At 39.4% G+C, this 24,577-nt stretch overlaps 1 protein-coding gene across 2 annotated transcripts in view; it reads right to left on the bottom strand.

The window, feature by feature from the left end:
- Positions 1–24,577, bottom strand: part of LOC125461226 (docking protein 5-like) — a 521,375-nt gene that overhangs the window by 158,955 nt on the left and 337,843 nt on the right. For both annotated transcript variants that reach the window (XM_048549743.2, XM_059652830.1), the window contains one exon: positions 22,835–22,942. In XM_048549743.2, coding sequence (XP_048405700.1) covers positions 22,835–22,942 — 108 coding nt within the window. The remainder of the gene's footprint in view (positions 1–22,834; positions 22,943–24,577) is intronic.

Here is a 24,577-nt window from a genome sequence, read left to right as displayed (position 1 = left end):
GAATGTGGAACTACATAACAAAGAGGAGAGATGACAATAATGAGCATGTTTATGCATGTAAATAACCTTTGTACTGATCAATCGTGAGAACATTGTCTTGTTTTATAACAAGTGGTTAGAAATGGGACATTTTGCTCTTAGCAGTGAGAAGCTCCTCACATAATTCTACCAACTTTCTTACAAATGTGCAATTGTTCAGTGGCTAGGAACAAGCGTTTTATGCTCACATGCAAAAATTACTTTTACGTTTTCCTGAAGTTATCCCTTAGAGTTTTCTGCACTCTTTCTGTTTTAATCTTCCCATTCAGTATGTGCTTTGCCATACTCTTTCCAAACAACAGCCAAAATTTCATTTCAAAGTGTAATTTTTTTCTTAAATCCCCAAACTTTAATATAGCCCTATAATTTTCATTGTGTCAGTATGAGACACAAAAGTTCTTTCAGGCTGTGTGTAAACCAACCTGGGGCACTACAGCTCTATTCTGTTTTGACACCTGTGGCACAAGGTCTTAAGGCAAATTCAAAGTGAACAGATAGTTCAGTTGCAATTGACCGTAATTCTGCTCCTGGTCAGAAGTTTCAGGAGATCTTTCAGGAATCTTTATTTTTAACTCTCTGGAGCCAACTGCTGCAGAAACAGAATTTTCTCCAGTTGGATGACAAATCATCCCTGATTGTTTTGATTAGTTTCTCAATTTTAGCATTCTTGCCTCCCATCATAAGAAATCACATTTTACTCCTCATCAAAACCATTTCCTATATAGCGTCAACATTATCAATAAATTTTTTGGACACTATACCAACAACAACAACAGGCCCATTAACTGAGGCGTGGATTAAATTCATACCACACAACAAAATAAGTTACAAATTGCCATCAATATCTCTAAGTGCAATAGTTTTGTTCTTAGAAGGAAAGTTCACATTTTTTTGCCAACATAAAGCTTTGAGCTGAAATTGCATTCAACAGAATCCTTTATTAGACAAAAATGAAGTAATTGCAGCCTCACATATTCAATTCCAAAAATCTCACTCCCTTATTCACAACCAATGTATCTTTTTTGGATGGAACTGATTTTTCACCAGTTCTATCTAGCAGGTTTGAACATAGAACAGTAGAGCACAGTACAGACCCTTTGGCCCATGATGTTATGCTGACCTATTATCCAACTTGAAGATCACTATCCAACTCGAAGATCAAACTACTCTGCATACCCAGCAGAGGTCCCGGAACAAATCCCTGTGGAACACCACTGTTCATTGAGCTAAAGGCTGAATACTTTCCATCGACTACCATCCTCTGTCTTCTATTGGCAGCAAATTCCATATCCAGACAGCCAAATCTCCCTGGATCTCCTGCCTCGTTAATTTCTGAATGAAGCTACCATGGGGAATCTTATCAAATGCTTTGCTAAAACCCATATATACCACATCCACTGGTCTACCTTCATCAATGTATTTTGTCACATCCTAAAAGAATTCAAGGCTTATGCTGCTCACAAAGCTATGCTGCCCATTTCTAATCAAACTGTGCTTTTCCAAATAATCATAAATACTATCTCTCAGAATCCTCTCCAATAATTTGCCCACCACAGGAGACTGACTGGTCTGTAATTCCCAGGATTATCCCTATTCCCTTCCTTGAATAAGGGAGTAGTATTTGCCATCTTCCAATCATGTGGTACTACTCCAGTGGACAGTGAGAACATAAAAATCACCAGAGGCGCAATAATCTCTTCCCTTGCTTCCTGTAGTAACCTTGGGTCTAGCCCGTCTGGCTGAGGGGAGTTATCTATCCTCATGTTTTTCAAAACTTATAGCACATCCTCCTTCCTAACAACAACTTGTTCAAGCAATCAGCCTGTTTTACGCTGTCTTCACAAACTTCATTGGTGAATACTGAAGCAAAGTACTCATTAAGGACCTCCACTACTTCCTCCAACTCCATGTACAAGTTCCCTCCACTATTCCTGGCCCTCACTCTGGTTATCCTCTTGTTCCTCAAATAAGTATAGAATGCCTTGGGGTTTTCCTTAATTCTACCCACCAAGGTTTCTTCATGCGCCTTCTAGTTCTCATAAGTCCATTTTTCAGTTCCTTCCTAGCTACCTGGTAGCCCTCCAGAGCCCTGTCCAATCCTTGCTTCCTCAACTTTAAGTCAGCTTCCTTCTTCCTCTTGACTAGATGTTCCACATGCCTTGTCATCCAGCCTTCCTTCACCTTACTATCTCTACCTTGCCTCAGTGGGGCAAAACTATCCAGCACTCATAGCAAGTGCTCCCTAAACAGCCTCCACATTTCTGTTGCGCGATTCCCCGAGAACACCTGTTCCCAATTTATGCTCTGCAGGTCTTGCCTCATAGCATTGTAATTCCCGCTCAACCAGTTAAAAACGCTCCCATCCCTCTCCATGTCTACAGTAAAAGGTCAGGGAGTTGTGATCACTACCACTGAAATGCTCTCCCACCAAGGGATCTGACACTTGGCCTGGTTTGTTGCCAAGCACCAAATCCAATGCGGCCTCCCCTCTTGTCGGCTTATCTACATATTGAGTTAGAAATCCTTCCTGGACACACCTGACAAAATCTGCTCCTTCCAAACTATTTGCAATTAGGAGATCCCAGTCAATTTGAGGGAAGTTGAAGTCACACATGACAACAACCCTATTACTTCTGCAACTTTCCAAAATCTGTCTCCCAATCTGTTCCTCAGTGTCTCTGTTGCTTCTGGTGGATCTATAGAAAACTCCCAATAAAGTGACTGCTCCTTTCCTGTTTCTGATTTCCACCCGTACTGACTCAGTGGACAAACCCTCCTCCATGACCTCCCTTTCTGCAGCTGTGATACTATCCCTAATTAGCAATGCCACTCCTCCACCTCTTTTATCTTCCTCCCTATTTCTTTGAAACATCTAAACCCCAGAACATCCAACAGCCATTCCTGTCCCTGTATTATCCCAGTCTTCATAATGGCCACAACATTGTAGTTCCAAGTACTGATCCATGAAGTTCATCACCCTTCTTAATGACACTTGTTACATTAAAATAGACACACCTCAACCCATTGCACTGATTGCAACTTTGCCCTATCAACTGCCTACCCTTCCTCACAGACTCTCTGCAAGCTGCATCTGCCTGTACACTGGCTACTCAATCCTCTGATCCACAGCTCCAGTTCCCATTCCCCTGCCAAAGCAGTTTAACCCTCCTGAAGAGCTCTAGCAAACTTCCTGCCCAGGATATTGGTGCCCTCCAGTTCAGGTGCAACCCGTCCTTCCTGTACAGGTCCCACCTTCCCCAGAAGATATCCCAATGGTCCACATATCTGAAGCACTCTCCGCTATATCAGCTCTGTAGCCATGTGTTCAGCTGCACTCGCTCTCTAATCCTAGCCTCACTAGCACATGGCACCAGTAGTAATCCTGAGATTACTACTCTGCTCATCCTGACTTTTAGCTTCCAAACTAACTCCCTGTATTCACTTTTCAGGTCCTCATCCCGTTTCCTAGCTATGTCATCGGCACCGATGTATACCACGACTTCTGGCTGCTCCCCCTCCCCCTCAAGAATCCGAGACATCCTTGACCCTGGCACCTGGGAGGCAACATACCATCTGGGAGTTTTGTTCACTACCACAGAATCTCCTGTCTGTTCTCATAACCACTGAATTTCCTATCTCTATTGCTCTCCTATTCGCCCCCATTCCTTTCTGAGCCACAAAACCAGGCTCAGTGCCAGCAACCTGCCTGCTACGGCTTTCTCCTGACAGTTCATTCCCCCTCAACAATATCCAAAGCTGGATACTCATTACTGAGGTGAACGGCCACTGGTATCCCTGCACTGTCTGCCTATTCCCTTTCCTTCTCCTGACGGTTACACAGCTACCTTTATCCCTTAACTTGGGTGTGACAACCTCCCTATAACTCCTGCCTATCACACCCTCAGCCTCCCAAATGATCCGGAGTTCATCCAGCTCCAGCTCCAGCTCCCTAACACGGTCTTATTCACAACCAATGTGTACACATTAGATGGAACTGACTATTCACCAGCTCGATCCAGCAGGTTTGATTAACAACAAATTTGACAGCAGTCACTTTCCTAAAATGAATTATTTAGTCACGCTGCATTCTCCAGTCTGGTCATCAATTTTCCTGTTGGCTGTTTGCAAAGTGTTTGCTGAAATTATAGTTATATTGTGCAATGACTACATTATTGAAATGGTGCCATCTCAACACATGAATATTCATTGTTAATCAGCTCATCTCCATGTAATTCATCACCTGTAATAGTTGAAACTATCAGTGTGATTTTAAACCAGCCTGTTTTACCCATAGTTAAATATAATACATTTTTTAAAAATTTACACTCAATTTAAAACTAGTCCTGAAATATTTTATTTGAGATTTATTAGGATTACAACATACTGGAATTCAAAACAATAAATAATCAGACTGAAACCTAAAATTCTGAGGGGTCATGATAAGATAGATGTTGAGTATATCTCCCACTTTGAAAGAATCTAGAATTAGGGATCAGAGTTTCAGAATATGGGAGTTTCATGTTTCAAAATCGAGATGGAGTATTTCTTCTGTGAGCTAGGCTCTTTGGGATTTGTTACCTCATAGAAGTATGGTGACTCAGTCACCTCCACCTTAAATGGGAGAGCCGTCATCCTGTAATTGTGACCTGTCGTTCTAGATTTAATCAGGGCTAATGGAGAGCAGATGTTGAAGCTTTTTTTTAAAATCTTGCACTCATGAGAACTAGAATGCAAGAAACAGACTTAGAAAAAAAGTATGCTTTTATGCAGCATGAGAAGAGTGTGCTGATTGGTTGGGCCATTATTGACATGGCGATATAGCAAGAACAGTTAACTCTTAATTCTCAGACTGATTGGTTGAGCTATTGCAAAACCCAACAAATCACCACCCTCTTCTCATTTGGTTTGAAATATTGTCTTTGCTTTTGCCAAAGTCTGTTTTTGTGTCTTTATTGTAATAATTACAAGATAAAAAGCGACAACTACTTGTCTCTTTTTAACAATTTTTAAAATTCTAGATTCCTTCAAGAGGGGAAGTAAGTCTGAGTTAGATTTTTAATTTGCAGGTGATAGGGAGTTGGGGCCAGAATCAGATCAGTCACAAACTTGATAAATTGTGAACCAGGCGCAAGGAAATGAATGAACAAACCCTGCTCATATTTTTATGAATTAAAGTATTTTAATTTACAGAGTGTTTGTACAGGAAACATATATTTTAAACAGGAAAGCCATATAATTAGGTCAGTCACACTACTTCCATGATATTATTATTTGAAGGTGTTTTCTCTGATAATATGCTTACACTAGTTGAAACATTTTCTTTTGTGAAACATTATCTGTACTTCAAAGGTAATGGTTAGTTATGCTTTCTTTTGCTCATGCCATTAGCAAGGCAGCATTTTCTAACCATTCTAATTACTTTTGAAAATATGGTTCAAATTCTGCGTCTTGAGCTGCTGCAGTCCGTGTGGCAGAAATATTTCTGCAACAGTCGGCTCAAGATTTCCATTATTTCATCAGTAACAAATAATGGTGACACATGTATTGCAAAATCCTATTTTAATATTAATTTCAGCAAAATAAAAGTCCATTTAGAAAACCATGCAGTAGTGCAGTACTGCATTGTAACACAGCAAAAATAAGATGGATAGTTGGCAATATCAGATTCTGCAACAAACACTGCCAAGTCATAGAATTGTATTCTAGATCAATACTACCAATATTTGCAAAGACTCGAATAAAGTGGTTATAATTCCAATTCTTTTTGATGAAAGGCTCAACACATAAAAGGGAGAGAAAACTGTTAGCAACTCAAAGTGCATCAATGTCAACAATGTCACTGAAATAGAATGTGATTGTGACATATTTGCTCAATTTTCGACACTACATCACTTTCATAGCCCCAAGTGGCATTTCAGAATGAAAATCTATGACACATCAAGCCCAGCCCAAGAGCAATGTAACAAGGCAAAATGATAGTTTGTCATTGTAAACTGAATGTACTGACATTTTTAGAAATACTGCACTGGAAATCAAATTGGTTAGTTGAGTATCAACACTTTAAAAACTATTTCAACAATGATTCATAAAAGCTCAATCATTCCATCCAATATTTCTGTTTAAGCTTTGATAGTAAATTGCTGTCAACTGACTTTGCATTCATCAGTAAATCAATAGTCATGTAAAAATTGCAGTTTTTGCTCCTTTTGGAAATGTTCATCAGAAGTGATAAAATGCAATCCTTCATTAATTTGTATTGATGACACAGTGGATTTGAGGCCTGAGTCACTTTTTGACAACAGATTTTTAAGTTGTCACTTTCCTAAAATGAATTATTTAGTTGCTCTGCACTCTCCATTCTGGTCATCAATTTTAGAATTGGCTCTTTACAAAGTGTTTACTAAAACTATAGTTACATTTAAAATGGTTGTATTATTGAAATGATACCATCTCAACAAATTAATATTCATTTTTTAATCAGCTCACACTCAAGAGCTTAATCCTGGGTTACTGGCCGATCACATACGTAATTCATCATGTCTAACAGTTAAAACATCAGTGTGGTTTTAAATCAGCCTGTTTTAGACTAGCTAAAAATAGTTAAAAATTATATTTCAGTTAAATAAGTTAAGCATGATAAATTTATCCAGATATTAATCAATTAGGCACATGCCATTTAAGATTAACTATGGTCCATATATACTTAAGCAATAATTCATCGACTAAAAGTTCACACCTGACATTTGACACAAAAATCCTTTACTTTTCATACGTGTTAGAAGGGGTTGTGTGGAGCAATCTAGTGAGCCTTTTTCACACTTGCTAATTTTTTATTTATGTCAGAAATGCCAGTAGATAGCCTTTTACAGCTGTTTTTGGTAGAATTCAGCACCACAACCACTAGGCCTGGTTCGTGTTTTTGTTGGCAGCTCAACAGATCCAAAGGCATGGGTTTCAGACCCCCTCCTCCCCCAAATATATTACTTGTACAAAAGCCAACATCCCACTTTCTGCTGAAAATTTTGCCTCCAAAATTCAGCTTTTACATGAATGTATATGGTATGTTTTTCAAAAAAAAATTACAATTATTTTTTTCTCCAAGCAGTCTCTTTAAAAGCTCACTTTACAAAGCTCAAAATATTCTTTTGCAAAAGGCAGATCTGACCAGAGTTCTATGACCTGCACACCTGCACCACTGGAAGGGTAGAATCCACCCAGGTGGGGAGAAGAAAAGCAAAGTTTGAGTTATTGTCGCCAGTAGGATCCACACTGGCTGTCCAGCTAACTGCCCTCCAAGGTTTCTGACTGCTGTGACAACATACTCTTTTACACGTTGCAACCTGCAACTCAATAGTGAGGGTCAAGGTTCTAATTTGCTTCCATAACATGACTGATCAGAAGTCTCCCCCACTCTTATCACTCCCATTGTCATGTCTTGGAAGGATTTACAGTTGATAATCAACCAATTTGGTCACATTAACAAGATAGTTTCTTTAGCTGTAGTCCTGGAGCGGGAATTGAAACCAACATTCCTGGCTTAGAGATAGGGATGCCACCTACTGTACTATAAGATCTCCTCAGTAGGGACTTATCCTCCCCCTTGTGCACAGATCACTGAAGGAGGCAAGGCTGGAAAGAACAGTTTATGAAGCATTCAGTATCCTGTGCTTTACTGTAGAGTGCAATTCTGCATACAGTATAAGAATAAGGAGGTTATGCTGAACTTATACGATACACTTGTCCCCTCGATACTTTCCTCCAACCAGCTTAAAACTATGACCCCTCGTGTTAGCCATTTCTCCCCTGGGAAATAGTCTCTGGCTATCAACTCTATCTATGCCTATAGGACTTTGGTTCGGCCACATTTGGAGTACGGAGTACACTTCTGGTCGCCACATTACCGAAAGGATGTGGATGCTTTGGAGAGGGTGCAGAGGAGGTTCACCCGGATGTTGCCTGGTATGGAGGGTGCTAGCTATGAAGAGAGGTTGAGTAGATTAGGATTATTTTCATTAGAAAGACGGAGATTGAGGGGGGACCTGATTGAGGTCTACAAAATCATGAGGGGTATAGACAGGGTGGATAGCAAGAAGCTTTTTCCCCCAGAGTGGAGGATTCAATTACTAGGGGTCATGAGCTCAAAGTGAGAGGAGGAAAGTTTAGGTGAGATGTGTGTGGAAAGTTCTTTACACAGAGGGTGGTGGGTGCCCGGAACGCATTGCCAGCAGAGGTGGTAGACGCAGACACGTTAGCGTCTTTTAAGATATATTTAGACAGGTACATGGATGGGCAGGGAGCAAATGGACATAGGTCGTTATAAAATAGATGACAGGTTAGACAGAGGATCTTGATCAGCGCAGGCTTGGAGGGCCAAAGGACCTGTTCCTGTGCTGTAATTTTCTTTGTTCTTTGTTTGTATAATGAGGTTGTATAGGAAAGGAAGAGTCAGCCATACAAGCTACTTGGCATGGGTAGTGTGGCTTCACAGCTGTCAGTGAGGGGCAATGCTAGATTGCCAGTGTTTGACAGGTGCACAGTACCCTTTCAAAGATGGAGCAAATGCAAATGGTACTGATCATTTGGTGGCTGAGTAGCAATTTGTTCCAGGAGCAAAACATGGGCTGGAACTGGACATGATGGACACCTGAGAGGCAGAGGAGGAATTAATGAAGTAGGTTTGGTAAGACACAGCAAGAAGAGTCACTAGACCTCATGGCAGAAATTGCTCCAAAAACTGAACTGGGACTTAGCCAAAAGCCATAAGATTCAGCACTATAAATATTCAGAAATTACAGGGTTAGAACCAGACCTGTGTTTTTTTTTTAAATCAACTGTTATGCATTCTAAGTTGTATAATGCCACAAGTTACAATCAATGCAGAAAATCCAAATACTACAAATCTCTCAAAACTACCCGACAACATAATCTTTCACACTTCTAATTCCAGCAATAAATTCCAATATATTCTCAGAGTGACAGTCAGGATGGTACCAAGTTATTTTCCTCAAAACATCAGACACCAGAAATACCATGTGGGCATAGCCCAATTTATCATTGCAAGTTATCAGACCCAGCCTGATGTTGTCCAGATCTTGATCCACTTGGACATGAGCTGCTTCTGTATCAGAGTTGTTGTGAGTGTTGCTGAACATTGTGGAAACAGAGAACATAGTTGGGCCTAGATCACTACCCTGGGGAGCTCAGGCACTCTTGTAGCACTGTGGTCATGCCCTTATCTCTGAGGCAGAAAATCTGGGTAAAAGCCACACCTGCCACAGAGATGTGTCATAGCATCTCTGAATGGGTTGATTAGAAAATATGTAGCCTGACAAGCTCAATGCTGTTGTGGTGCAATGGTAGTGTCCCTATCTTTGAGCCAGGAGGTCCAAGTTCAAGTCCAACGTGCCCCAGTGTTGTGCCCTAGCATGTCTCAAGTGGCTGACTACCCTGAGGAGCTCCTACATGGCATTCTGGGACTGAGACAATTAATCAAAAACCACAAGTATCTTGGGGCAGCACGGTAACACCGTGGTTAGTGCTGCTGCCTAATAGCATTAGAGACTTCCTTGACATATTTATGTCTCCAACAAGTGGACAGCTTGCCCTCTGACTCCCACCGACTCCAGGCTTGCTAAATTTACCTCAACTTATTTGACTTGGTACTCTATGCCTCTATTTACAAAACTCAGATTTTCATATGTCTTATTAAACATTTTATCAAACTACCATCTTCAATGATACAGTTTCTCAGCATGCTCCTTTTCCTCATTGGGCTGCTCCTTGAACAAGTCTGGAAAGTGATGCAGGGCACCGTCATCCCAGTCAAAGTAAGAAGATTTGAAGAGGTAAACAGAGGTGGAATAGAGGCCTACGTTGATCTGCTTTTTATCAGCATCCTCACTGTCTTCTGGTAGCTCAGACAAGTTGGGAGGCCACCTTCACAATTACCTCGCACTTTCACCTACAATATTTGACAACTGGGAGAAGTGATAGCCAATGGTATCATTACTAGGTAATAGGTAATGTTCGGGGGACCTGGCTTCAAAACTCGCAATGACTGATGTTAGAATTTAAATTCAATAAAATTCTGTAAATAAAGGTCTGATACTCATCTGGTTCACAAATCTCCTTTAGGAGAGAAAACTGGTGTCCTTACCTGGTCTGGCATGCATGTGACTCCAGGCTCTCAGCAATGCACTTAACTGCCCTCTCAGCAATTAGAGTTGGGCAATAAATGTCGGCTTAGCTAGAGACACCCATATCCCTTGAGTAACTATGAAAAATGATTTTGACACATCTGCTTACATATACTCCATTAGAATTCTATCCTTTATTTTGTATTGCGTCTCCTCAATCCTCCTTCCAAAACATATCATTTCAAAATTCTCTGCATCATATTTTACCATTCTTATGTCCTTGGTTAACCAGTTCTCTCCATTCTCTTCACAGTTGATAACGCTTACAAAAGTTTTGTGTCATCTGTAATTTTGATATAATGTCCTTCAGATGTATCAAATTCTGTTTTTTTTTAAATAATCGGTTCAATGAAAGCACTAGTCCAAATCCAAAGATCACTTCATATCATTCACCAGTACAAAAATCAACTTTTCACCATTAATCCGTTTCTTGCCAATTGGTAACTGTGTATATGCTACCACTCTTCCTTTTATTCCATGAACTTAAACTTTTCTGGAGGGCCTGTTTTGTGGCACTTCATCAAAATATCTTTGAGATGTTCATGAAATACATCAGACTCATTATCGTCATTAACAATTTAAGTTAGTTCATTGAAAAGTTTAATCAAATTAGTTAAACGAGTTTTACCTTTAACATGTCCATGTTGGTTTTCCTTAATTCATCCACATTGGCCAAGAGGTTGTTAATCCAGGAAAAATTATTCCAAAGTATTCCCCCACCCCTTTACGTACTTTTTTGTTTACATACTTTTTTGAAGGCCGTCCTGTGACACAGTGATAATGTCCTCACGCCCTATACAGAGAGACCTGCGGTCACGTCCCGTCTGCTCTAGACGTGTAAAATAATATTACTGAACAGGTTTATTGGAAAATAATTTACATACATTTTGAAACAGTTTGTAACATACACAGTTATTTAGTTGCCTGAGACTTGCCCTATAGCTAAGGAGGGTTGAAAGATTTTGGCTACACACAGCCTCCACAATTTCCATCTTCACTTCCTTTTGTATCTTTGGAAATGTCTCATCTGGTCCTGATGACATGTCAGCATGATGTATAGCCCAGTCCTTACCAAAACCTTAAACAACTTATTCTAATATATTTTCAATTCATAACCCATAGTGTCTTGACTACCTTTTTATTCGCCTAATGATGTTTGGCAGCATCTGCTTCCTTACTCAAAATAGATGTAAAGTACTCATTTAGTACCTCAGCCATATTCAATCCACAAATACCAATTTCAGTCCTTAACTGCCTCTATTCTTTACGACATCTTCACTCTTTGTACTCCTGTAGAAAAACTTTGGGATTCCCTTTTATCTTGGCTGCCAGTCTTTTCTAATACACTCACTTTGCTTCTCCATTTGTTTCATTTCTCCTTTTAACTTGCTGTATTTAGTGTTGTTTGCATTTGAATCATTAACTTGACAGTCATGCACACCGCTTTTCTACTTAATTTGACTCTAACATTTCATCATCTCAGGAGCTGTTACTTTATTTGTCTTACCTTTCACCCTTGTGAAAACATGTCTCACTTGACTCAGTTTCCTCTTTGAAGGCAGTTTATTATTGAAATCCATCAATATGCGAGTCCATAATACTTTAACCAGATCCATTTTCATCCAACTGAAATTGGCCCTTGCCTAATTAGTTACTCAGGATCACTCCGGGTTATTTTCTATATCAGACCTAAACCTTAAGATACTGTGATCACTGTCCACTAAATTGCCATCTGCTATCACACCTCATTCACTGATACCGGATCTAGCAATACTTCCTTCCTCAAGGAATTGGAAAATATTGCTGTAGACATGTTTCAACATACAATTCTTTCCTTTTTCTGTTGCTTGTACAATTAATATCCCAAATAAAACAACAATAAATGAAACAGCAATTATAACTACTCATGTCTTTACTCATTTTTTTGCGAATTTGTTCCTCAATATCTTTCCCAATACAGTATGCCCAGCAATAGACTGGCACCTTGATTATTTCTTTGTTCTAACTAAATAGATTCTAAATTTTCTTGACCCCCTCAAGTTTATTTTCTCTCTACAATTGTAAATTTAACCTCAATCATCTGTGACAACTTGCCTATTTGCCAGAAAACCTTGTATCCAGGGATGTCTACTGTCTAGCCCTGTCCTTTATTGAGGCAGACTTCTGTTATTAAAGGGACACAACTTCTCCACATAGTTACCAGTGCCTGCATCTCACCAGCTTTATTCCATTGTATGTTCTCATGATCACAATAAACCTAATTAAGACCTTACTGTATTTCTTCTTATTCGGACCTGGTCTAATATTATACCTTACTATTTCTTACTGTAGTATTATCTGACTCTTCTAATTCGTAAATAAAGCATTTCATTTCTAAAGTTATGTCTTGGTTCCCATCTCCCTGACAGCTTACTTTTTTTGATATTCATAATTAAATTATACAAAAGGGAAATGAGTGATGAAGACAGCTGACAAACTGAAGCTTATTTGCTGTATTTTGCAATTTCAGCATTCTACAAAGACCAGACTTATGCAGCAGTGCAATACAATTGAGTAAGATGGCTAGAGGAAAACTATACTTATTTCAAGTTCAATACAAATCAAATACATGGAAAGTGAATAGGAAAGGTGTGGATAGTTCAGACAAGAGCATATCACAACAGAGGAGAGACGTGGTTCTTTTCGTCTTGAAGGTCACAAACACAGCACTGACTGAAATGCTGTTTCTTAAGTGAGACCTCCATGGTTATGGTAGCAACATAAGAGCTACTGCAGCTGCACCTCAACATGTCGTGTTAATTCAATATGTCAAAATGTAGTGCCAGCAGTGAAGTTTTACATTCTGATACTGCCCTTGGTCCTCTGCCAGACAATGTTATTCAAATAAAGAAATGCCCTGTTTTTGCTCCTATTTGAATGGAGAGTTAACTATTAATTGCTCAAATTGAGTTGTTGGAATTCCTATTAAGCTATTATTGAATTTCAGTTTGTTTCTTGGAATCCCAATGCCTGTTTTTCAACTTCTTTTCTCTCAGCAAATATGAGGATCAGCAGCAAGAGAGATTTGGCACAGTCATGGTTGTCTGTGAATGCAGGCTGTATCCTGTTGACGTGTGTCACAGCCAATGAAATGCACATATAATGGCAACCTTTAACAAGATTGAACTCCACTCTCCTAGCCAGAAAATAAGTTGCATGCATTGGCATGCATTACCAGTTACTGAGATCAGGGAAATATGCAAAGAAATTAAAAATCAAAATGGGAAAACGTACAACATGAGTTACATAGAAGTAATTGGAGAATCATACATCACACTGCGATAGGTGTTATAGAGATAACAAGATGTTGAACTGGATTAACACAGCAGGCCAAGCAGCATCCGAGGAGCAGGAAGGCTGATGTTTCGGGCCTAGACCCTTCTTCAGAAAACCCACTTCCATGTCCCCTGACATCCTCCAAGTTGATTTCTACACCAGCACCCACTGATATTCTCTTTCATACCCTCCATGCCAGACAAAGCTCATCCCTCTGCTCCTTCAAGACTAAATGATAACTTAGTAGCAACACATGCTTCCACTCACCACACCTTTCTCTTACATTCTCCGGGCCATTCATATAGTATTCTATCGGCAGACCTCACAATCCAAATTGAAATGAAACAAAATAACATTCCTAAGTGCCTACACAGCAAATGCATATGTTTAAAAAAAATTTGATTGAAGCCTACTCACTACATCTTACTTCTTTCACTACATAAACTATTACAATTTGTAATGATACATAAATTTCAAAATAATATCATTTGGAACAGTCAATCAACCTATGAAGCAGACAAGCCAACATGAGAAGAGGTTGTGGAATCAGTCGTGCATCACAGATCTCATGATGAAAGATCAAAATAGCAAGCATTTGACTTACAATACAGACAGGATTTTTTTCCTTTACAAATTTAAAACCCAGGAGTTTTTAAATGCCTTGACAACTGTACAGCAGCAAGGGTTTGACAGCTCGGCTAGCAGTTTGATGGCTCCTTTGACAGTTTGATAGATCCAATACGTTTTTTCCACATTTTTCCCATATATTCCTTTTAAGATCCCACAAAGGTATTTAACCTCTCTTAGGGCACCTTATGTCTCCAAATAGTATCACTGGCCCTATTCAAAAAGGTGCCAAGTTTGTTTAAAAGGGTGTCTCTCCATGGAACTCCAACAGCTGTAGACCTTCTCCTGAACAGTATAAAGCCCATCAAGCATGTTTTGGACAATCCACTAGTGCCCTTGCAAAATTGATTGGTGCAAGTAACATTGCCTGTAAGCTGGAAAGCCCTGTGCACCGTCTATCTCATGATGCTGCTGCATGACATCTGCTTCTGGAAGCCACTCTGGTGCAGGTCCATGTGGAACAGAGGAAAATGAGGGTACATTGTTGGTGCCAGGCTAGGTGGTACAGTTTTTACAGTTCGGGGCTCTAGCATCATTTTGCTAAGCCAGAGATCCTCTCCATCATTACAAAATTCAGGCCCGAGAACTCCTTCACACTGCATTGTTTATAAAGAACCTTCAGTGAACCAACCACGTAATAGGTAAATATGTATCTAGTAAATATAGACTGTAAAGCATAAGTAAATGAAATGAAAAATGTAAATAAAACAAAACTTTTCCAAGACTGCTGAAATATTGTTTTGCAATTGAAGATGTCAATTCAGCCCTCATTGTTTGTCCAATTTTATCCACTCCTGGACTTTTCTGTTTGGTCTCCAAGGTCCTAATCACCTGCTAGGTTATTCCTTTCTTTCATTCAAAGACCACAAATTATTACTATTGTCACCTCGCATACAGATTTGTGTGTGTGATATTAGGTGTGGAGGACAGCAGAATTACAGAGGTTACTTGGTTCATTTTATACTATTGACATATTACATATTGATCATATCTTTATAATAAATTACAATTTTTGGATATAATTGTAAAGAGCTGTGCTAACGGAATTGTTATTTTTAATGATGCCCTGAATAAGTCAATGGAAAGTAGCATAAGTGAGGCATTAAGAAAAAACAGTATATCAAATTGATGGCCAGTAGCACAGTGTCACAGTCTGGATGGTCTCATTAGAAATTCACAACAGAATTTCAAACCATCCCAGGACATTATTACTGGAACAGGTTATTGAAATGTTAAAATATTAAGTATTATTAATGAGGTCCTGGAGTAGCAAGATATTATTTTCATTACCCATTCAATTCAGAAAAAGAATACACATTTTCGAAAGTATGAACTTCATGATAGCAAAGAAAAATTAATTGACCAGTCTAGACAAAGCTACTATTATTGTTCCTGTATTGTTCATGGCAACAGAGTATCAGTGCCTGACAGTTCAAGATGCATCATCTGGCATCAGCCCGTCTGCTTCAAACACCACCTAGTGAATTTTTCACAATTAGATTTTCGGGAATGTGCCATGAATCAGTAACAATTTCACATTTTAGGATTAGAGATCCAGATCAAAACGTTATCCAAAATAAATTGCAGTGCACTCATGAAAGAATCACTTGGAGAACCTGCGGATATTATTATTGTTATGTACATCAATTAAAAACATGAAATAAATTGTTGTGCTACGTATGAAGATATTTGACTTTTTGCTTTAGAAGGAATGTTGGCTTAATGGCGGCACGGTGGCTCAGTGGTTAGCACAGCAGCCTCACAGCACCAGGGACCCAGGTTCGATTCCAGCCTCGGGCGACTGTCTGTGTGGAGTTTGCACGTTCTCCCCGTGTCTGCCTGAGTTTCCTCCGGGTGCTCCGGTTTCCGCCCACAGTCCAAAGATGTGCAGGCTAGGTGGATTGGCCATGCTAAATTGCCCGTAGTGTTCAGGGGTGTGTGGGTTATTGGGGGATGGGTCTGGGTGGGATGCTTCAAGGGGTGGTGTGGGCTTGTTGGACCGAAGGGCCTGTTTTCACACTGTAGGGATTCTAATCTTACTTTAAGCTTGGTTTAAATGTGATTAAACTCAGACAATGCAAATTTTGCAAAGGATATTCGGCCCCCATTATTGAGATAAAATGAAATGATGTGGTTGATTGTGTTTGCTATTGTTTGCAAATAATGCACATGATCAGATTTAGCTGCACATACTATTAATTTTCAAACATGTGATATTATAATGGTCTATTTTATTTGACCTCGATGAAATGTCTCTAGCATGAACCCTTGAAGTGGGTACAGTTTTATCTGACACTACATTGAGCCAGTTCCTGACATGGGACTTGGTGATGTCAAATTGTTGGCTTCCAGTCCAGGTAAAAAGAGACACTTTCAGAAGATGGAGCTTACATAGCCCATTTATTGGATAAAGGTCATAATTGACTGTGAGGAATAAAATAGGCTGAATTTGCTGAATATCAAATTACATTAATTGACTAACAGGTGAACAAATTAGCCTCCTTACTATCCAATTTTTCCCCAGTTAATCAAAGGTAGGAGAAAACCACATGTTTGAACATAGCATCTAGTAGATACAGGGGGTGGAATTCAACCTCTTCAGTAGTGGGCCTGTCTACAAACCCACTGCAGTCATTGGTAGGAGCCCCTACAGGACTGAATCTGAATCAAGATGTTGCTGACTTCCAATGGGGGTCTTGAGCCCTGTTTAGAGTTCTTGAATGTCAGCTCCAGGACATCTCTGTAGTAGTTCCTTAGGGTGGTGTCCGAGGCTCAAACATCTTTAGCTGTTTCAACTTCTCTCCATCATGAGGTCAAAAGAGGAAATATTCACTGATGACTGTCCAATGATCAGTACCATACGTAACTTATCAGATACTGAAATGCTCCTTGTCCAAATGTAGCAATATCTGGATAATATCCAAGTTTGGCTGATGAGCAGCAAGTAAAATTTGTGCAACCAAGTGCCAGGCAATGATCATCTCCAACAGCAGAAAATCTAACTATTGCCCCATTGAGTGAAATAGTCCATGTCCATATGCATCAAGACCTTATCAACATTCAGGTTTGAGCTGCTAAGTGGCAATGTGCATTCCAACCACACGTGCGGCTGGCGATGACTGCCTCCAAAGTAAAAAGAACTGAGGATGCTGGAAATCTAAAAAGTGCTGGTGAAACACAGGTATGTAGAAAGAAACAGAGTTAATGTTTCAAGTCCAGTGACCCTTCATCAGAACTAAAGACAGCTGAGGTAGGATGGAATTTATGCTGATAACGGAATGGGGTTAGGGAGAAGGCGGTGAGAATCAAGTATGTAGACGCTGTACCCCGGGAGAGAGACAGAGAAATAGAAAAAGGGATAGGCAAATAGGTAGCTATTGAAAAGCAAAGAAAGAAAATAGCATAGATAGTAGGAACTGCTGATGCTGGAGAAGCTGAGACAACAAGGTGTATTTCTGAAGAAGGTCTAGACCCAAAACTTAAACCTTCCTGCTCCTCTGATGCTGCTTGGCCTGCTGTGTTCATCCATCTCGACACCTTGTTGTCAAAGAAAATAGCAGTTTGGTTACAAACCAGAAATGGAAATATTCAAAAATAAGTTGGCTCTGATGGGTGTAGTGTATACAGGTCAGGCCATTGACATTATAGGGTAATGGAACAAACATGGGACAGGGTATTCAGGTTCTGAAACTGTCAAACCTATTGTTGAGCCCTGAAGGCTATAAAGGGACCAAGATTGAAGATAAGGTGTGGTTCCTCCAATTCGCATTGAGCCGCACTGGAGCAGTCTCTCAATGACATGACTATCGCTGTATTCCCTATTATCAACATGCTCGGGGTTACTTTTGCCATAAACTGAACTAAATCAATATAAAAATATTATGGCTAAAATGACCAAGTCACAAATGAGGCCTTCTACAGTGAGTAGCTCACCTCTGACTTCTCAAAGCTCAATCACCATCTACAAGGCAAGTCAGGAGTGTGTTGGAATATTCCCCACCTGCCTGAATGAGTGCCGCTCCAATATCTCTCAAGAAACCTGATACCATACAGGACAAAACAGCTTGATTGTCACCCCATTCATCACTTTCAGTTTCCAAGGAATTTGATTCCTTTACCACTAATGCACAGTGACAGCAGTGGATGCTACCTCTAAAATACACTACAGAATTTCAAACTCTTAGTCAGTGTTACATTCCAAACCTCTGCTACCTGGAAGGACAAGAGGAATAGATGCAAGGAAACATCCTCATCTACAAACTCTCCTTCAGGTCACACACCATCCTGACTTGGAATTACATTGTCCTTCCTTCACTGTCACTGGATGAAAATGCTGGCCCTCCCTTCCTAACAGCCCAGTGTGTCTCTAAACCACATGGACTGATATGGCTCAAGAAGGCAGTTTACCATTATTTACTGAAGCAAAATTAAGAATGGTTAATAAGTACTGACCTAGACAGCAGTGCCCACAACCTGTGAAAGAAAACCACAAGAGCATAACCATCATTTTGTAGTTGACATACCCACAAAGATATCACTCAAGCCAAGATCAAATCTCAATCACTAAAAAAGCAACTTTAAAAAACAAATATTTTGCAATGAAAATGAAAGTGAGATTGGGCAACTTAATTTCTCAACTGCTGATTACTAATGTGACTTTTGTTTTTCTGAAAATCCATGTTCTAAGCAGGAACTACAGTGGAATGATTTTGTTCCACCTTCATTTGTGGTAATGCCAATCTTTAAAAAAGACCTTGGGTGTGCAACTTATGGAAAACAATGAAAACAAATAACTTTCAATAGTATTAGATATTAATCAAGAAAGTAATGTAGGAACTAACTTATAGAAAGATGTTCAAAGCATAAATTCTTTGGTCAACAACGTAGCCCATGCAGCCCAGAATGGACTCCCAACCTCAACGTGATTCCGAGTATGGATTTGCTGCTTTAAAACGCCTGTAATGCTAAATGTTTATCTCTTCATTTTTCAAATTTATACCTAACATTTTGTACCTAGGTATCTTTGTATATAAGATGGCACCAGAAATGGAGACTGTACACTTTTTGCTGTACTCATGTATCCCTGTAGTTAAGTACATGTGACAATAAACCCAATTCTAATTCTAGTGAAGAAACTATAGACATAAATTCAGTGACATATCTCACTTACTGCCTCATATCACCAAGGTAACATACATTTGTCATGCAGCGATAGATGGGAATCTAGTTTTTAAGAAGCTTTTTTCATGGAGTTTGATTGATAAAATTCAATTATTCTAACTGATTACCATAGGAGGTTTGTGTCAGGCTAAGCACAGTTGAATTCCCCATTCCATGACTTGTTAAGTAAATCAGACAATGCTGAAAAACTGGGTAGAAAAGGATGTGCAAGGTGTGATATTTCATGCAGCATCACAGGGAGTTGGAGCTCCTTTTAGATCTTCAAGCAGAAACATGTCTCAGTACCTCTCCTTGACTACAAGGCAGTCCAACTCCTTTCTATCCCGGAAACTGACACCGACTTTCTTGGAAAAGGAGTGTTACTGTCACAGGTTTAAAGTCAGAAAAGAAAAATACCACAAGCTGCAATTCAGCTATTGATTTAATTAAACTCAGTACACAACAGTTCACCTTTTATAACCTGACTGGAATTAGAATATCTTTCCCAGGTTCAGCAAAAGGTAGCTTTGTGAAAGCTGTTTGCTTATGAGTAACTGAAGATGATCTTGTGCATGACTCAGAAGTTTTATTGGATTCAAATTGCCTTTGCTGGCTGCATGCTAAATAGAAACGGTTGAAAGCATGTATAGTTGTCATTCACATTGAGTCTGTTGTCAATATGGAACGTGGGCAAGCTGTACAACATGAAGACCTGATGCCTCTACCTCAATAATGCTACCATTACTTTAACTATTTTTGTCCAGCAGTCCATCCACATTAATAACCAATAACTTGGGAGCTAGATACACCCAGAGGTGGTCTGACATTGGGACATGGAAACTGCTGGAGATTGTGCATTACAAATTCCAAGGAAATTTGATTGATATTTCTTTAATTAAATCAAGTGACTGCATGTAACTATTAATTTAGAAATTTGCATTTTGTTTCGAAAAGTTATTTAGTCACTGAGGCCCAATGTTACCATCAGGGAATTTTGAATAAAATAGCGAATGAATCACCTTGGTGTGAGGAAGGTTTTTTTTACACCTGAAATGAGGTGGCACCTCTTTGTATTGTGGCACAATAAGAAAATGTACTATCTCATGAGAAACACAGGTATGAGAGTCAGGGAGTTCCACAATCTGGCCTGATCTGTAATAAGTCAGATGATTTTCGCTGTGCCTTCCAATAGAGGCATTCTGGAAGTGTTTTCAGAAATGGAGGAGGAGGTAAGTGGGCAGTAGATGTTGGAATAAATAGAAATAATAGAAAATATAAATAAGTATTCAGGTATTTAAATTGCTATATTCTAGATGACAAAACATTATGGAAAATTAAGACAATTATTTCAAATGTTTTTCAGACCGGACGCCACACTTCAGTTAGTTCATTTTCTAATCAGGGATATTGAGATATATTTGGTATGCTCATTACTAAAATAAACTATTAAGTTTTGTAATTTGATTCAATGCATTTAAAAAAAAACAAACAATGTATAATTTATTTTGTTCATCTAGTTATAGCAATTGGATTTTTACATTCGGTTGTTTGATGTTTCTGGATAGCTCCTGCAAAACCGTACATCTCTATTTTAAATGGCCAACTCCCAGTATAGTTAGTGCACATACCAAGCAGTTTGACAGCTATTGTCTGAAAAGGACCATTTAAAGTGGAAGCTTACGTTCACTATAATCCTAAAAATGCCATTTGCAACAATGTCAATGCAAAAACAGGATCATATCTAAACTCGTTCTCTCAGTCCCTAGCTGCCCTTCCTAGAGTGAAGCTTCATAGAAAGATACGCTAATCTGTTGCAAAATTACAGATGAAAGAGGCTACTAAGTCCACACAGTCTGGATTGGACACAATAAAAACATTTTTATTAAGTTGCTTAAGTAAAAGGTGTATATGTATGGATGCCTGCCCAGATGAAGGTTGGTTGGTTGGTTCCAATTCTGTTGCATTCTATCATGAGTAGCCTGTAGGTATTTACTATTCACACTGAGAAAAACAAATGAACACTGCTTGAATATGACTGGAAGAGAAAATTGTTCTGAGGAAGGGTCACTGGACCCAAAATATTAACTCTGTCTTCTCTCCACAGGTGCTGCAAGACCTCCTGAGCCTTCCCAGCAATTTCTATTTTTTTTCCTGAGTTCCAGCATCCACAGTTCTTTTGGTATTTAACTGAAAATGGTCTCTTGTTATTGCCAAAATGAATTACTGCCCTCAATAATTCCATTCTTTTAGGTAGAATAAAACATCTCTCGCTTAGAGTGTGTTTACCTGTTTGCACCTTAGCATAGTGTTACAACTAGGAATCTTGCCCAAATAGCACCGTTGACCATACCTTTGATTTTTGATTTACTGTGGTTGTTACAGTTAGAAGTGTGCAAAAAATGTTTCAGTTTCAATGTAAATCCAGTTCAGAATTCCTAGTAATCATTTTCAGCCTTCACAGCTCATTTTCTGTAACTTGAGAATGAAATAAATGTGAAACCCCAGATGCACTTTGTGGGGTATAGAATGAGAGCTTTTCAAAGTATTCATTGCAGAGACAGAAGTGAGCTCTTCTTCTCTTCCTTCCAACAGAGACAGTTCTACATGTGGACTGGGGGCACAGCCAGGAGTCAGGCAGCCACCAGGGTGACAATATCCAGTTTCATGGAGCTTAGGAGTGTCACTTGTAGTGATGACATTGAATAAAGTGAATGAAGGTTTAGGAAGCTGAGTAGGATGCAGATACTAGTTTTAACTGTAACAGCTTGGCCAAATTCACAAATACAATAGACCCCACCCCTGTTTCTGTTGATCTTCCAACAGGGTCTGACCCCCTGCTCACCTTTCACTCAGTTAGGCAGCCACTATCACCAGATGATATGCTGGGTGAAAAAATGCAGACTTGGCCTGGTGCAGATACAGAGGAAAGTCATTTAGGAATGGGCTAGTAGACACCACCAGGTTCCACTGAGTCATGCAGCAGCCAGAAGTCAGCTTGGTTCCTGGACACAAAGAAACCCTCCCAGTCTGGCAGCCTCCTCCATGCCATGTTGCTTTAAGCTGTGTCTGGAGGGTTTGTAATGTGCAGTGTGGAAGATAATGGGCACATACTGTATGGGACAGGAATGTAAACTAAATCTTCTTTTTAAACAGGCTTCTCTATGTCAAAATTCTTTTCATGTTGCTTACATACTTTCAGGAACAAATTAGTGAAGCTAAACAAGGAAATGTTCAGTTTAAGCTTATGTTATTATTCTCTTTTATCATACACAAGTCTCATTTCATTAAAATAACAGTAATCAAGGAAGCCATCACAAAGACAAAACAGTTCACTAAAATAACCTATTACTTTTGCAATAACAAGGTGTAGAGCTGGATGAACATAGCGGGCCAAGGAGCATTAGAGGAGCAGGAAGGCTGACATTTCGGGTCAGGACCCTTCTTCAGAAAAAAAAAACTTTTGCATGTTTATTTCTTTTCGACAACAGCCAACTTACCTTGTGATAGCATCGGAAATATGCAGCCCGTTCATCTGAAAACTTTTCCAGTCGCTTTGGGCCTTTGCTGGAGGCTTTCTTCAGCACAAGCCAGCATCTCTGGTAAATCTACAATGTACAAAAGCAAAGAAGAAACAAATTAATTCAATGCCCTCTCTTTCAGGTTTGTGATTACACTGCCCTTCTGAGAGAAAAAAATACTGAGTTGCATTCACAACACAATCTATTGTTGGAGTTGTCGTTTTACCAGTGCCACTATCAGACTATTCAAAGGCAAACGGGGAATTCTGCCAAGACCCTTGACAACTTTCCTCTGAGTCATTTCATTTATCTATTATTTGTTGAGCATTGCTGTGTGCATATTCACTTCATTCATCAGCTAGCAACAATAACTGCATTGCAAAAAGTAATTTATTGTCTGCAAAGTGGATTGGAATATTCTGGGAATGTGACAATGCATGACATATGTGCAGGTTCTTTTATTTAAAATTGTTATGTTAATCTCCTTTGCCTGCTGAATAAAGCACAGATCAGTCTACCGCTGGTTGCATTGCATTTTCTTTAAATTCTGAGCTGGATAATACACAAAGAAACAGAATCCCAGTTACTTATACAATCCAGCTGGGGAAGGTTGGCTTTTTTTCCCCTTTAAGAAATAATGATAACTGTAGGGTAATTATCAACTTCTTTCATAGCAATAATTTTTGAAGAAAGAAGTAAAGTATAAAGAGAACATGGAGGTCTAGCTCATGCTGCCAAACATTCCACCCACCCTCCTCTACCAGCATTTCCTCCTGGAAAGACGCTTAGCTGTTAGCTGCCTGCTGACACAGTTCTGGCCCACAACTATAGTGTACTGCCAGAAAGCTAATTGAGCATTATATGGGTCTTCTGGTCTTCAGTGTCAAAACTCAGTCATGGATGTTTCCAGAATTGCAAGAATTTATGTCGATTAATCAGTATCATGGACCAATGTCCTCTTTAATTGCAAGTATCCAACAATTTATTACAAAGTGCATTCATATTCTGTCTCTCCCATATAATATCTTACATTAACCGTATGACTGAAGGAAATGAGGAGATTTTTGCTAAGTAGATTTCATAAAAATACTTGGAGGGAAAAGTAGTGTGGAGGAAGCAGTGAGCCGGCAGAGGGACTTTAGTAGTTGAGGAGAATGAGCAAGGAAGTGGCTGATGGAATACAATGTGGAAGAATGGGAGGTTATGCATTTTGACAGGAAAAAAGAGGCATAGACTAACCTGAAGCACAAACAGACAGACGAGTTCTAGTTCAGGGCTCTCTTAAAGTTAAGATAGAGTCAGCTGGCAGTGAGGAAGGCAAATGCAAAGCTAGCATTCATTTTCAGAGGTCTAGAATACAAGAGCAGAGGTGTACTGCTGAAGCTGTATATGGGCCTAGTCAGACCACATTTTGAATATTATGAGGGGTTTTGGGCATTATAACAAAGGAAGGACATGCTGGCTTCAGAGGGTGTCCAGAGGCGGTTTACAAAAATGATCCCAAGCATAAAGGGCTTGACATACGAGGAGCAGTTGAGGACTGAGTCTGTACTTGGAGTTTAGAGTTTGAAGGGTGATCTCATTGAAAACTACAAAATACTGTAGGGCTTGGAGAGAGTGGACGTAGAGATGTTTCTACTAGTAGGAGAAACTAGAACCTGAGGGCACAGCCTCAGAGTGAAGGGGTGACCTGTTAGAAATGAAATGAAGAGGATTTTTTTT

Source organism: Stegostoma tigrinum, chromosome 19 (genome assembly GCF_030684315.1).
Source record: "Stegostoma tigrinum isolate sSteTig4 chromosome 19, sSteTig4.hap1, whole genome shotgun sequence".
NCBI classification, from domain to species: Eukaryota; Metazoa; Chordata; class Chondrichthyes; order Orectolobiformes; family Stegostomatidae; genus Stegostoma; species Stegostoma tigrinum.
Note: the sequence above shows the minus strand (reverse complement) of the source record. Positions and strands in the feature narration are given on the sequence as shown.